This window comes from Simochromis diagramma, unplaced genomic scaffold (assembly GCF_900408965.1).
Source record: "Simochromis diagramma unplaced genomic scaffold, fSimDia1.1 OVJJ01000607.1, whole genome shotgun sequence".
Lineage (NCBI taxonomy): Eukaryota > Metazoa > Chordata > Actinopteri > Cichliformes > Cichlidae > Simochromis > Simochromis diagramma.
In genome coordinates, this window is record NW_024387418.1 from 1,545 (window position 1) to 16,207 (window position 14,663).

The 14,663-nt window shown below is 42.1% G+C and overlaps 1 protein-coding gene and 1 long non-coding RNA gene across 2 annotated transcripts; one reads left to right on the forward strand and one right to left on the reverse strand.

The window, feature by feature from the left end:
- Window positions 1-1,878: 1,878 nt before the first annotated feature.
- Window positions 1,879-13,175, forward strand: LOC120721878. The gene is made up of 3 exons (XR_005693278.1): window positions 1,879-1,890; window positions 11,398-11,402; window positions 13,033-13,175. It is a non-coding gene; the product is annotated as an uncharacterized LOC120721878 (long non-coding RNA).
- Window positions 8,275-9,632, reverse strand: LOC120721876 (odorant receptor 131-2-like). The gene has a single exon (XM_040012515.1). It carries the CDS (start codon window positions 9,225-9,227, stop codon window positions 8,289-8,291), a length of 939 nt encoding a protein of 312 aa, XP_039868449.1. The 5' UTR covers window positions 9,228-9,632; the 3' UTR covers window positions 8,275-8,288.
- Window positions 13,176-14,663: the final 1,488 nt, after the last annotated feature.

Genomic DNA, 14,663 nt, shown 5'->3' on the forward strand with positions numbered 1-14,663 from the left:
GAAGATGTGGAGGATGAAGGTGACGGTGGTCCCAGTGGTAATCGGAGCACTAGGTGCGGTGACTCCCAAGCTAGGCGAGTGGCTCCAGCAGATCCCGGGAACAACATCGGAGATCTCTGTCCAGAAGAGCGCAGTCCTGGGAACAGCTAAGATACTGCGCAGGACCCTCAAGCTCCCAGGCCTCTGGTAGAGGATCCGAGCTTGAAGGATTGACCGCCGCTGGGCGAGTGGGGAATTTTTATATATATATATATATATGTATGTGTGTGTGTGTGTGTGTGTTAATAATGTCTGTTTAAACACTTTCCTGTGATTATTTCTATGTTGGCTTGAAAATTAGTATCTCCCTCTGTTGGTATTGCAGCTTACTGTAGCTTCCACATGTGTTTACTTTTCATGTTTTGGAGAGGTAAAGCATGAAATGGACATGGTGGACAGGCGTGTCAATTACATGCTTTGTCATGATATCTGGTTGCATATCAGCTCAAGTGTGTGAATGAAGTTGTTAATTAATCATAGTGCCCTTGAGTTAACTTACAACACAAAGACACCCCCACCCCCCACCAAAAACGCAGAAGTCTCCCAATCATCATGTCCACAGATGATCCTGTCACTTGAAAAAATTCAAAACAAAAGTGACGAAAAGGAAAGTGTAAGTTTTAATATGTGCATGGATCCAAACCGAAAACTGCACATCATATGTTACAATGTGTGTCACAGTGCTTGACAGTGTTGTGTTTTTAGTCTTTTTTGGCTGTGGGTGGCTTTACTTTTTTTGGTATTAATGATAAATAGACAATGGCAAAGAAGCAAGAGTTGGTTGTACCTTTACATTTTTTTAACTGTAGAAAATATATTAGAAGAAAAATATTAATCAGTTTTTGTCTGTATCCACTAGTTTTTCCTCTCTTGGATTTCATCATCAACATCAGCAGTTTTTTTTTTTTTTTTTTACTGTGTCTTTGCTCCTGTTTTCTTAATTAACCACTGCCATTTTCCTAATGTGTTGTTGTGGCATTGTTGTTTTTCAGTGGCTGAAACCACTCAGAGGTACCGCAGAGAGAAAGCTCCCATCTAACAAAGTCTCCTGATAACTCATTTAATTACATTAAATATTCAGAACCTAACTAATTAATGCTTTTAGTAAATATTGACATGATTAATGAATCCCATGGGTATTGATTAGCAGTCTTCGCAGATGATGTGCATCCCAGCAGAGACAAATTATGGGAAAGTTAACAAGAAGTCAAAGGCAAATCGAGAAAAGTTCACTTCAGTGTCCTTAATGGATCCCATGGGCGTTGATTTACTAGTGCGTCAAATCGGAGTGATCCAACTAGTTGACTACTACTGGGCCTTTTAAGTATGCTCAATAGAAAAAACTCATAAACAGTTACATTGAAATTTAAAACCGTATAAAAACAAGAGGAAAACCCTTTTTCTCAGATTTATTTGACAGGTAAACTGCACAACTACTTATATCTCATATTAGATATATAAAAATAGCTCCATGCTGAAGTATATTAACATGTAACAGCTAACATCTGAGAAATTTGGTGCATATGTGTTGATTATTTGTTGAACAGTGCCAACCAAAAATGCTTCACTCTAAAAAGTAATTCACCAGGCCTTTTACCCCCACTTGATTAAATCCATGGCTGCAACATAAAAATTCAAATTTATTGATTAAGATAGACCTTCTAAGTTGCAAACTTTCTTTTTTGGGGTTGTGTTGAATTAATAATGTTGGTAATTACATTAAATTCATTTTATATGTAATTTCAAATTAAATCCCAATGTTAGTGGGCTCAAAATAAAATTCAAGTTGTAATTACTTAAAGAAATTGAATAGATAACTTATTTTATTTCCACTGTAACTTCTGATTTCAAGTTCCCACTTAACTAACCCGGGCAAATTCACATATGGTGCGTTGCATGGTGGACTTGCAAGCTTTTGTAAAAGACATTTCGAGGTAAATAACATTTCATTTACAATAACAATTCTAACAAAGCAAAGCATTTGTGCTAGTCATTTGTACTGGATGATGTGATGCTAATACAGTTAAGGAAATATTTTGCACTACCACATGTAGCTAATGCTAGCCATTCTAAACTTTAGCACAGGAGAGGATAAGAGTTATAAAGTTTCATTTGACAAAAGTCGTCAGCCAGAGAGTGCTGCTGTGGCTAAGAAAAGCGTGGTTAACGTTTTGCTACACAGTGCAATCTCATTTTGATGAGAGATGATGAGATGAGATAGCCTTTATTTATCAGTTGCAGGTCTTTTGCCCACAACCGAGATGACAGACCTTGCCGACCGTACATACAATACACAAACATCACATTGGGGAGACGGGTCAGGCTAGGTAGCGAGGAAAAAAAACATTGAAATGTGCAACACAAAAGGATAATACAGGAATGCACAGGTATCAACACACCATAACACAATAAACACAGACAGCAACATGGGAAAGAGTTCCAGTGTGTACAGCTGATCTGGGACCGCTGCAATCTTTTGACTGCGCCTCCAACTGACCCGATGTCCACATCAGAGGGGAGGTAAGCGTTGGAGGTGGCGTTGGATAGGGAGGGTGATGCGTCAGTGAGTGCTTATCAGTATCAGTATATGTATGTGTGTGCGTGTCCAGAGTTCAGCTGAGACAGTGTCCTTCACCCTGCTAGGCTAGTTAAACAGTCTTCCAGCCAACCCAGGTGGCCTTGCATGGAATGGGAAGGAACAGACTAAACACAGTCGTTATCAGGGAGTTTTTGTTGCACACTTGCACAAGCATATTCTTTCTTTCTTTAACTAATGTATTAGAGCACCAACCTCTGACTCTCTCCCCCACCGATGTAGGAGCGGTGCTGAGCAGGATCAATGTCCACAAGGCTGCAGGTCCCGATGGCATCCCCGGGCGTGTTCTCAGAGCGTGTTCTGGGGAGCTTGCAGGAGTGCTCACAGACATATTCAACCTGTCCTTGGCCCACGCTGTGGTACCGGCCTGCTTCAAATCCACCTCCATCGTCCCTATACCCAAAAACTCCAACCCATCTTGCCTCAATGACTACCGCCCAGTAGCACTCACCCCCATCATCACTAAGTGCTTAGAGCAGCTGGTCCTAGCACACTTCAAATCCTGTCGTCCCCCCACCCTGGACCCCCACCAATTCGCATACCGCCAGAACAGGAGCACAGAGGATGCAGTCTCCATCGCACTGCACTCTGTCCTCTCACACCTGGACAACAACAACACATATGCCAGAATGCTGTTTATAGACTTCAGTTCAGCATTCAATACAATCCACCCCTCACAACTCATCAGGAAACTGACAGACCTGGGCATCAGTTCCCTCATCTGCAAATGGTTACTGGACTTCTTGACCAACCGCCCCCAACATGTCCGGCTGGATAACCGCTGCTCATCTACAATCACGATGAACACCGGTGTACCACAAGGCTGTGTGATGAGCCTTTTCCTCTACTCCCTCTTCACCCACGACTGCAGACCTGCCGATGGTTCCAACACCATCATTGAGTTTGCAGATGACACCACGGTGATTGGCCTCATCAATGACAACGATGAGGCCGCCTACAGGGAGGAGGTGGATCGTCTGGCTGAGTGGTGCGACAGAAACAACCTGCTGCTTAACACCGAGAAGACTAAGGAGCTCATCGTGGACTACAGGAGGAATGCTGACCCACATCCACCCATCCACATTAAGGGGACGGCTGTGGAGCGTGTGAGCAGCTTCAAGTTCCTGGGAGTCCACATCTCCGAGGATCTCATCTGGACGACCAACTGCTCCAAGCTGGTCAAGAAGGCTCACCAGCACCTCTTCTTCCTGAGGACTCTGAGGAAGAACCACCTGTCCTCAGACATCCTGGTGAACTTCTATCGCTGCACCATCGAGAGCATCCTGACCAACTGTATAACAGTCTGGTACGGGAACTGCTCTGCCTCGGACCGGAAGGCGTTGCAGAGGGTCGTGAAAACTGCCCAGCGCATCACTGGAGCACCACTTCCTGCAATAAAGGACATCTACAGGAAGCGGTGTCTGAAAAGGGCTGGGAAAATCATCAAAGACCCCAGTCACCCATCACATGGACTCTTCCCCCTCCTGCCCTCTGGGAGGCGCTACAGGAGCCTCCGGACTAAGACCACCAGGTACCGGAACAGCTTCTTCCCCACAGCTGTCAGACTCCTGAACTCTGCCTCCTGACATCTGACCCACGTTAACACATGGACTGAACATACACACACCCACAATGGACAACTGTACCCTCCATGCCCAGAATGTATAGAATGAATAAAAGGAAATAATTCACACGAAAACCTATTAAATAAAATAGAGAGATGCATAAGGTACATTAAGGCTGTGTCATTGTTCAGCCAAAGAAAGTGTGTGAAAAGGTAAATCTCTCCAGCTTGGGAAATGGTGAAACTGCAGATCACCCGAAGCCCTTGATGGATACAAAATAAAATATAAATAATATATTATAATAAACTGCCTGGTTCGCCATGCAACAGAGAGAACGAATGTGACCGAAGGTTGGATCTGAGATGAGGCAAACAGAAGACTGGTCTAAAAAGTAGGCACAAACCTGTTCAGTTTAGTTTATTTAAAAGGCAGTGTGTGTGAGAGGATTATGAAATTATTGTGTGAATGATGCTACATTTTAGATTAAAAGTTAGTAGAATTACAGAGGGTTTGTAGATTGTAAATACAAAATGAGTTTGATTAGCCTGTAGAAACACAAAAGAGAGAAACAGGAAGTATGGCTCTGTGTGAGTAACAGGAAGTGTGTGTGTGACATAACTTTGCATGCCCATAAAAGGAGACTCACTGTGACAAGTGAGCACCCAGAGAGAAAAACAGAAGAAACAGACTCTAGCCAGATGAAGCAAATGGAGGTTTTAAGAAAAGAAATGAAAATGATATTAATGGTATGGTTTAGTGTGTCAATACAGGTCATAAATAAATAAAGGTGGACTTTTCTCAACCTGGAATTTTGAGTACAGCGGCAAAACCATAGATTAACATAATTGGGAGAAAACAGGCCAGAGTTTGGCTTAAAATTTTACAGCTTGACCTCCCACTGCCCGATCCTGAGAAGAAGCTCAAAGGACAGTCGATCTCCTGATGAAGACCAACAGAACATCGTGCACTTGAAGAATTAACAGCAGGCTGGTAAGAACAGTGTGACATAACTGTTTAAAGGCACTGAATGTGATATTTCGCCAGGCTGGGACATAATCTAAAAGGAAAATACTGAAAAGAAACAGAGAAGAAACAGATTGTGACAACAAAGGACACTTTGAGAAGGGTACAGGGGCCAGTGGGAAGGTGAAGCCCAGAGGAGTTGGGAAACGTATCTGTAACCGGAAGGTCGCTGGAGCCACAGCTTTACAGCTGTGGCTCCAGCAAACATCAGCTGATACTAGAAATTAATATTAAATAAATTCTAACAACAGCTAATCAAGCTTAAACGTGCTGCTGTTGTTTAGCGCAACATCCGCTGGTTTCCTCTTTCTGGCGCAAAGTGGGCGATAAATAAACAAGAGAGCCGATCAGCTGATCATTGATCAGTTTCATGATTGAAGTAGAAACAGGAGAGGGAGGGGGAGAGGATGAGAGGAGAAGAGGCAGCTGTGCAGCAAAGACACAGAATAACTCCAGCTTTGTGTCTTTTTCATTGTAGCTGAAGTCCGGGACAAAATGTTCCTTTTCACCTCAATACGAAACGCGTAATATTTTCTCTGAATACGAGACGATTCTGTTTTTTACGGGACGGTTGGCAACTCTAATAATTAACCTTATGAACAAAATAAAGTTCAACATCAGTAACATAGCACCACCCAGCTGTATAGAAACTCCGTCATGCTAGCTAGTACGCAGTACGAAAAAGTCAGCATAACGAAAATAAACTCCACCTAAACTTGGTTCATATCTGACCCAGATGGACTGCAGGTCATAACTTCTTACCTGAAGTTCAGTTCACCTGACATTCTCGGACCAGCGGCCGCTTCGGGTCTCTCCTCTTGCCTCCCTTTTCCTTCATCCACCTGCTGGCTTCCACCACTTGCTAATGTTATTGAATCTGTGGAAGCTCCGCGATAGCCACCACATGAAGTAACGAATAACGAGCCTATCTAAATCCCAGTAACGAGTAACGCGTTCCCGGTTTTGGCATAATAACTAGTTACCGTGCTCGTTACCACAATAATAACGTAGTTACTGTAACGCGTTACTTAATAACGCTTTAGTCCCAACACTGATGAAAACACAGACTATGCTATTTGGCATATTGTAAATGGGATACTTTGTGACATTTGCATAGTTATGACTTTTTTCTGGCAACTTGACCATGCAGCCCATCCTTCTTCAAGTGCCTCCTTATTGTGCACCTAAAAACGGCCACACCACTTTTTATTTTTTTATTTTTCAGAGAGTCCTGTATTTCCCACAAAGTTATTTGTGGCTGTTTACTTGCATGCTGAACAATTTTTCTGTGGCTGAAATTTTAGTTGGTCTACCTAACCATGGTTTGGTTTCAACAGAACCCCTAATTTTCCACTTCTTAATCAGAGTTTGAACACTGCTGATTGGCCTTCTCAATTCCTTTGCTATTTTCTCTTATATCTTTCCTGTTTAATAGAGTTCAACTACCTTTTCCTGCAGACCCTTTGACAAATCTTTTGCTTTTCACATGACTTAGAACCCCAAAACTATCAGTGAAAGACTGGATGAAAATGCAAGGGTCTATCAGGGGGCCAGAGTCCAGAAAGTCACTTTTTATACACACTCACTATTTACAAGCAAACAGATCACAGGTTAAGATGGTTACCTATAATAGCCTTTCTAACCCTTTTGTGTGAAGTTGTGCCCAAGTTATCAGGGCCAATCACCAGGGTATGTAAACTTTTGATCGGGATCATTTGGGTAGTTTGTGTTGTGATTATGATTTAAAAGAATGTAAATGACAACAAATGTATTTGGGAGAAGTAGTAGCTCTTCTCTGTGCTCCTCTGTAACTTCTCACCTATCTCTAGGAGACAGCCCAGCTGCCTTTTGGAGAAAACATGTTCCTGCTCTTTGTCGATGTGATCTCCTTCTTTCTGCCACTACCAGAGCTTGTGACCATAGGCGAGGGTAGGCACATCAATGACTAAATTGACTGCTTCGCTTTCATGCACAGCTCTCTCTTCACCACAAAAGACAAAAGAAGGAACAGCACCAACATCGCTTCAGACATGGTCGCACATGCTCCTGTTTTTGCAGGACTTAGCTAGCATTTGTAGTGGCTTTAACATTGTTGGATTTGGACACTTGGTGAATGGACTCCCATTCGATGTGAGAACGTAATCCATCTGTTTGCAGAGGGAAAGTGTGATTTTTTTAAATGAATTTTTTGGGAGTGCATAACATTAGCTGGCACAATGTTAGCTTGGATTTGACCTCTGAATTCAACCTTGTCATGCGATGACTTCAGAAGATCAGGGTTGAGGTAAGGCAGTATAGGATGAGATTTTATCCAGGTGCCAGTCATGCACCCTCTCTTCCTTGTGTTTTCACTTCTTTGATGAAGGAGATTTCTTCTCAGATGATAAAATATAGATATGATTCATATCTTGAATTTGAAGGTGTACACACAAATTCAAATTGGTTTCTAACGGTTCTATGATTTCTCCTCCAGCTTTATATATGAAAATGTGATTAGGCAGAATGTGCATCTCACATCTCTGGAGTACGGGTTGGCCAAGGGGAATGATTAGCTGAGTGGAAAAATATAAGTGACTGTTGAACTGGGAGTGGGGAGTGTAGATATATTTGTATCCTCAGTATCGCTCTGCGTTGGTTGGAAAGAGTGACACAACACATGATGGGAGTGACACCTGATGATGTCCCTCATGAAAATGGCAAGTGTTTAAATCATGCTTGTTAAGCATGATGGTGTTATGGAGGTGAAAACTGTCTATATATAGCAAATGTCTATATTAGGCCCGGTGGTATGATGGAAACACTAATTCTGAAAAAAAAAAAAAGGTTAGTCATTGGTCTGAGTCGAAGTCGAGGTATGTGACAGTTTACTTCGGCAATGACTTTAATTTTCCGATCAGCAGCAGGATCAAGAACAAGGAAGAGTTTGGCGAAAAGCTGAAATTTTATATTTGAAAACAAGTCTGGATCAGTTTAATATGAGAAGTATACATCTTGCAGAAACCCAGCAGATAATCTGAGGCTTACTTTTATTAAACCATTTCAGATTCCAGGTGAAATATTGCAAGTTACTGACTTCGTTTCTGATGACAGCATAGGTGGTACATGAGGACAGGTCTGATGGTCTGATCTCTTAGCCCATAGACTAGAGAACTCAGGCATCTGGGTAAGATAATAAAGCACAAATAAAATACATTCTGAACCCATAAAAATATTGTCATTGTTACAGCTCTTGAAAGGGCAGCGAGCAAAGGGTTATAAATAGTAGAGGAGAGACTCAGGCACAGCTGCATCATATTCAGCAGTAGTGTGTTTCGAGCTTTACGTGCTAAAGCTTTGTTTGCAGAGGCCAACCTGGCAGCTAATATCACACCGATATAAGAAAAAACGACTGCCACACCAGCTGATACAAACACTAAACATGTGAAAGCGGTGTCATATTGATCAGACCTTGTCCCGAGTAACAGAGCTATTTTAGAACAACTGTCTTCCATCTGCAGGTTTTTCAACACTTCAAATGGGAAAAAAAAGATGAGTCGAGTGAGATTATTTAGTGAACTGATAATCCAAATCACAACGATAGCAGCCCCTGTGTTTCTGATGGTGATGATGGCAGGATACCTCAGTGGGTAGCACACAGCTACATATCTCTCCAGAGGCATCACCGAAAGGGTGAGAGGGGAGATCCCAGTGGTGAGATTGGCCAACAAGCTGAGACATACACATACAGGATACGGCAATTTTACTCTAAAAATAGAGAGCAGGAAAAGAACCTGACTCTGTGCCAGCTGCACAGTGTCTGCAAAAAGGAGGTTATACAGAAGAATGTAACGGGGAGTGTCACGAAACACCGGCTTACTCCTCAGTGTGAACAACATGGTCCCATTAAGGAAGAGAAAAATAAAAGATGGAACTGTTGACAGAGTGGAAACAATAATTACCCTCAGTAGGTCCTGATACTGCACTTCAATAGACATGTTAGTGTAAGACTGAGATACATTTGACATTGCAGAAAATTTATGACACGTAAAACATAAATCTGTTGAAGTCAATGTAGCACAGAATCCCAATAATTGCTGTATTCATAAAGGAGAAAAAAACATTAAAATGTCTCACAAAAGCCTGGTGGTTGATAAAAATCCCAGTCCCACAAAAAGATTTTACTGTTCCTTCTACTGGCAGTCATCAGGTCAGGATCTGTGTTTGCCCACTGTTGGCAGAGCTCTTCTACAGAGTTGGTCTGACATTGCATACAATTTATTAGTTCTGTCCTCGCAACCTTACAGTGTCATGTGACACTCAGTTGCAGTGTCACATGACACTGATCACTAATGAGCAATGCAAACATTCTTCTTTGTTTTTGCCCATCCCGTTTGGTTCTTTAGCCATCAGAATTTCTGTCTGAAGGCCAAGGAAGATGCCCAACAGATTTACTTGTGGATCATCACGGCCTTGGTCCATTTGATTGAACTTTGTTATTATTATTTGTTTATTTTATTTTCAGTTCTTACAGATTGGACAGATATGACTGGGGGATAGGAAATGGAGAAAGAAAGTAAGAGAAGGAGGGAAAGAAAAACAGAGGGGAAGAGGAACAGTGAGAAAGTGCACATAAAAAAAATTAACTGGCTCACTTGATGAGAAAAGAAAAAAGAACAAAAGAGAAAACCACAAAAAAGAGATCAACATAATAAACACAACACCATTACAATAATCTAGCTAAGTGTAAATTACAGTAAATACTAATTATTGAATATTATGGTGCATCACGCAAGACCAACAGTGCACAGTATACTTTGAGGTAGCAGCCAAGAAAGGTGTAGTTTGTGTCTGTGAACACCCTTGTTCACAAACCAGCATAGTTGGGAAGGCTACTTTTACCTCTTCTACTACAGATTACAGAATACATGCTCCAAAATGTATTTTGTAACATATTCCATCACGTTACTCAATGAGAGTAACATATTCTGAATACTTTGGATGCGCCAGAGTGGACTGAGCCCGCAGGGGCGTGCTGGGTGTTTTATATATATATATATATATATAATACAAAAACAATGGAAAGTGAAGCGTCTGCTCTGTAGAACTGGTTAGGCTGATATTCACGTTATCGGTGAGGGATGATCTGATATCGTCGTGTTGGTGTTGTTCCTGGAACAACATAGTAAATGTTGTTCCAGGATCAACATTGCAAGTGACCAATCACATTGTTGTGACGTTATTCTTTGGTGCACCAAGCCATTCGTGCATTTATGAAATTCCAATGTTGCAAGGACAATATCAATTCTGCTTAGCGTTTATTAAAGGGTTAGGGTCAGGATCAAGGTCCGTTGATCGGCGGACAGAGGCGGTTTCTCGCAGCTTGAGTACAGTTTTTTGTTTTACGGCGGTTTTTCCCGAAGTCGCAAATGTATGACATCACAACATTCTGATTGGTCACTTGCAATGTTGATCCTGGAACAACTCCAACACGACGATATCAGATCGTGCGTCGGTGAGAGATTTGACCGACTCTCGTAGCGTGGCATTTTCAGCGGCAAGCGTTTCCACCTGCTGCTGGCTGAACTCCAGGGATTCTCGCGGAGATTTAAATTCCCGGTGTAAAATCTCCACCAGGGACAGCCTCGCATTGAAACTGGACAATCGTTTGTCGATTGACTCCAGGATGTCTGCAATGTCTTTGCCAGCAGGCGATGTTGTGCCGGGGGAGTCTGCTGGGCGACATCTCTTCGATGACGGTGTCTCAATTTTGGCCGGGGAAGATGCACCCTGAGCCTTCTTCATTACTAAATCTTGGAAACAGCGGTCGATGTAATCTTGGAGAGCGTCTAAACTCTCCCCGTTGTCCTTCAGGGTGTTAGAGATGATAGGACAGATGTTGTTAGTTATATGACAATTGATTAGTATATTTGGTAATACTGAAGCTTAAAGAAACTTTGTTCAATTCTAAACTACCATTCCCTTTAATTTTCCGCCAAAATCTCTAGCGTCTGACGTCAGTTACAACACGAGTCGCTTACCTTGTCCGTCACTTTCATTCCCAACAACACCGCTCCAGATGCCTCTGTAACCAGGGCTCTGGAGGGTCTGAAAACTTTGTCCAAAACTATGCATGAACATTCAGGAGTCAATGATGCACTGGAGAACTGGGTGACATCTGTGCTTGGGCAATAGAAGGGTGTGTTTATGTCTGCCATGTTTTCTCTTGTTACTTTCATAGGAATATTGGTTACAGGTTGTTGTCTCATTCCTTGTGCCAGACGAGTGCTGGAGCGACTGATAGAGAGGGCTATGGATTCGGGGCCGAATGGTCCAGGGTCTATGATGCCGTTGGTGGTGGTGGCTGACTGGACCGAGGAGTGAGACAATAGGAAGGATGTTGGCCTTTTTCAAAGGCCAAAGAGAGGGAAATGTGGGGATTATATCATTTTATATCATGTTGATTCTTTTCTTCTTTTTATTAAGCTTTGAGCAGTGGCATTTGATTAAACATTTATTCAATTAATTAAACATACAGTTTTAATCATGTTATTACACACATTGCATTTGTGCTCATGATAGAGTGATAATGAAGGTTAAAAGCGTCGTTCAGCGTTATGTCTGAACTGATATATTGATGAAATGACTTGAATGCTGTGAATGAATGCCTAACACGCTTACATACACATAAACATGAAGTATAATTTCAAGGGTAAAGGTGAAAGACATCTTGCTTTGTCTCTGCTTGGTAACTAGTGATCCGGGTTCTACAAGACGCATCTGGAGGAGCCAGACAACCATATAGGGAAAATGCTGTTAAACACGGAAACTTGTTGAACTGTCGTTAATTATTACCTATACATGTGATGTTTTGTCTAATGCGAGAAGGGGCGTTAACCCTGACATAATAAAAAAAAGTATTTTTGACGGGAGATCTGGGGTGACAATATCGAGCTGTGTATCTTCCCACACGTGTTTAATAAAATCATTGTTTTGACGCACTTTGACCAGAGGTCGTTTGTCTCTCACCTCAATCACGAATCGGGACAGTTTTTAAGCCCCTCAAGCAGACATGGAAAATGTGGTAAAAAAAAGAAAAGAAATGGCTATAGCTATGTATGCTTCTTGAACAATAATACCTTTATTTGTTTGTTTTAATTGAAAAATGTTGCTTTAAATCACGAGACTCAAATATGCAGACCAAGAAAGGCCTGCATCCAAACTAAACATGTCATCCCTTGTCTTCTACCACTGGGCATTTCAATCGACAGCGTGGTTTTCTTTAAAGGTTCTAGCTGAAACCAAACCTGTGATCATATAGTGGCAGTATTATTTATTTATTTTTCTCCTTATGGTAAGAGATGACATCATCATATTTTTTTATACAACAGATCAACTAAAATTGCTCCGTGACTCAGCGGTCCCAACTGATTTGCGCCACAGAGTTTAATGAATTTTCCCTTTTTTTTTTTTTTTTTTTTTGTGTCCGTTGGAAGCCGTCAGAATTGTGTCTAAGGCCAGAAGATGCAAGCGGATTTTTTACAAGTGATCAATGGCTGCCATAATTTGATGACCTTTATATAAATGTATTATTTGTTTCGTGCTACAAACGGGACAGACAGACTGGGGGATAGGAAGAGAGAAAGAATGAAAGAAGAGAAGGAGGAAAACAAGGGGAAAGAACGGTGAGAAAGGGGGAAGAAAGAAAAAAACAAACAAAACACCTGGATCACCTGTATGGAGAAAAAAAACAGAAGAGAAAGCAAACAAAAAAAGAGCAACATAATAAAACAACAGCACCATCACAATAAACTAGCTAGCAGTAGATAACAGTAGATACTAAATATTAAACGATGGTAAGTGACGGAAGTGACGGGTAAGGTAAGCGACCCATTTTGTAGGTGACGTCAGACGCCGGAGATTTGGCGGAAAATTAAAGCGAATGGTAGCATAGAGTTTAACAAAGGTTTTTCAAGCTTCAGTATTACCAAATATACTAATCAATTGTCATATAACTAACAACATCTGTCCTATCATCTCTAACACCCTGGAGGACAACAGGGAGAGTTTAGACGCTCTCCAAGATTACATCGACTGCTGTTTCCAAGATTTAGTAATGAAGAAGGCTCAGGGTGCATCTTCCCCGGCCAAAATTGAGACGCCGTCCCTGGAATTCAGCCAGCAGCAGGTGGAAACGCTTGCCGCTGAAAATGCCACGCTACGAGAGTCGGTCAAATCTCTCACCGATAACGTGACCCAGCTAAACATTGAAAATAAAAAAATAAAAGAGTCCGTTATCGATCTACAAGCCCGTAGCATGAGAGATAATCTTGTGTTTTCTGGTATTCCAGAATCTGCCGGAGAGGACGCGGAGGCAACGGTGAAAAGCTTCATTAAAATCCACCTGAAGCTGCCGGAGGACACCCTAAAGAACATCGACTTCGATAGAGTGCATCGCTTGGGGGGCGTGAGGTCGCGGACCGGGAGACCACGGCCTATTGTGGCCAAATTCGGTCAATTCAAACAGAAGGAACAGGTGAAGAGTCGCGGCAGAGAGCTGAAAGGAACGGACTTCAGCGTGAACGACCAGTTCCCCAAAGAGATCCTGGAACGACGCAAGGTCCTGTTCCCAGTTCGACGTAGCTTCATCCAGAAAGGCTCCCGTGCTGTCATCGCCGTGGACCGGCTCTACGTGGACGGACAGCTGTACCGCGACCCCGGCACCACACCGTGATTATATTGACTGCATCCCAGATAAGAACCCGCTACACTCTTTTCTTATTCATTCACACTTTCTCCTTTAACATGGGTTTAACCTAGTAATATCAATATGATGTCATAGCAGATATAACACCGTCACCCTCCGTCATTACTTTAATTGGAATGTTTCCGTTTCGTTTCTTTTTTTTGTTGTTGCTCACAGTTCATGTGGTTTCTTTCTTTCTCTTGTCTTTCACTGCTGTGATCACCTACTTCCCCACTCACCTACAAACAACACCCTCTATTTCTCCATATTTTCACACCACGATCACGCAAACACATCCGCTCAACGGCAGCACATTCACAACAGCCTCACAGCACGCACAGACTTGCAGGACACATAAGCAAGCCACGCTTGTTCATATTAGTGAATATTCACACACATAGTCAGACTTATGGAGCCTCTCACCACACTTTTTTTTCTCTTTCTATTTACAAACAAGGGATGTTTCCACATTCTCTCCACCCGTCTAAACGAAACACCCAGCTTACATCATTAGACATACACACACAATTATGGGCATGCTGAGGTTTGTCACATGGAATGTAAATGGAGCTGGCACCAGAGGAAAGAGGTTAAAGATATTTAACCAGCTTAAAAAACTACAGGCAGATGTTGTTTTCTTACAAGAAACTCACAGACCTGTCACAGGTTTAAACGAACTTAAAACACCTGAGTTTCCTAACGTGTTTGCAGCCTGTTA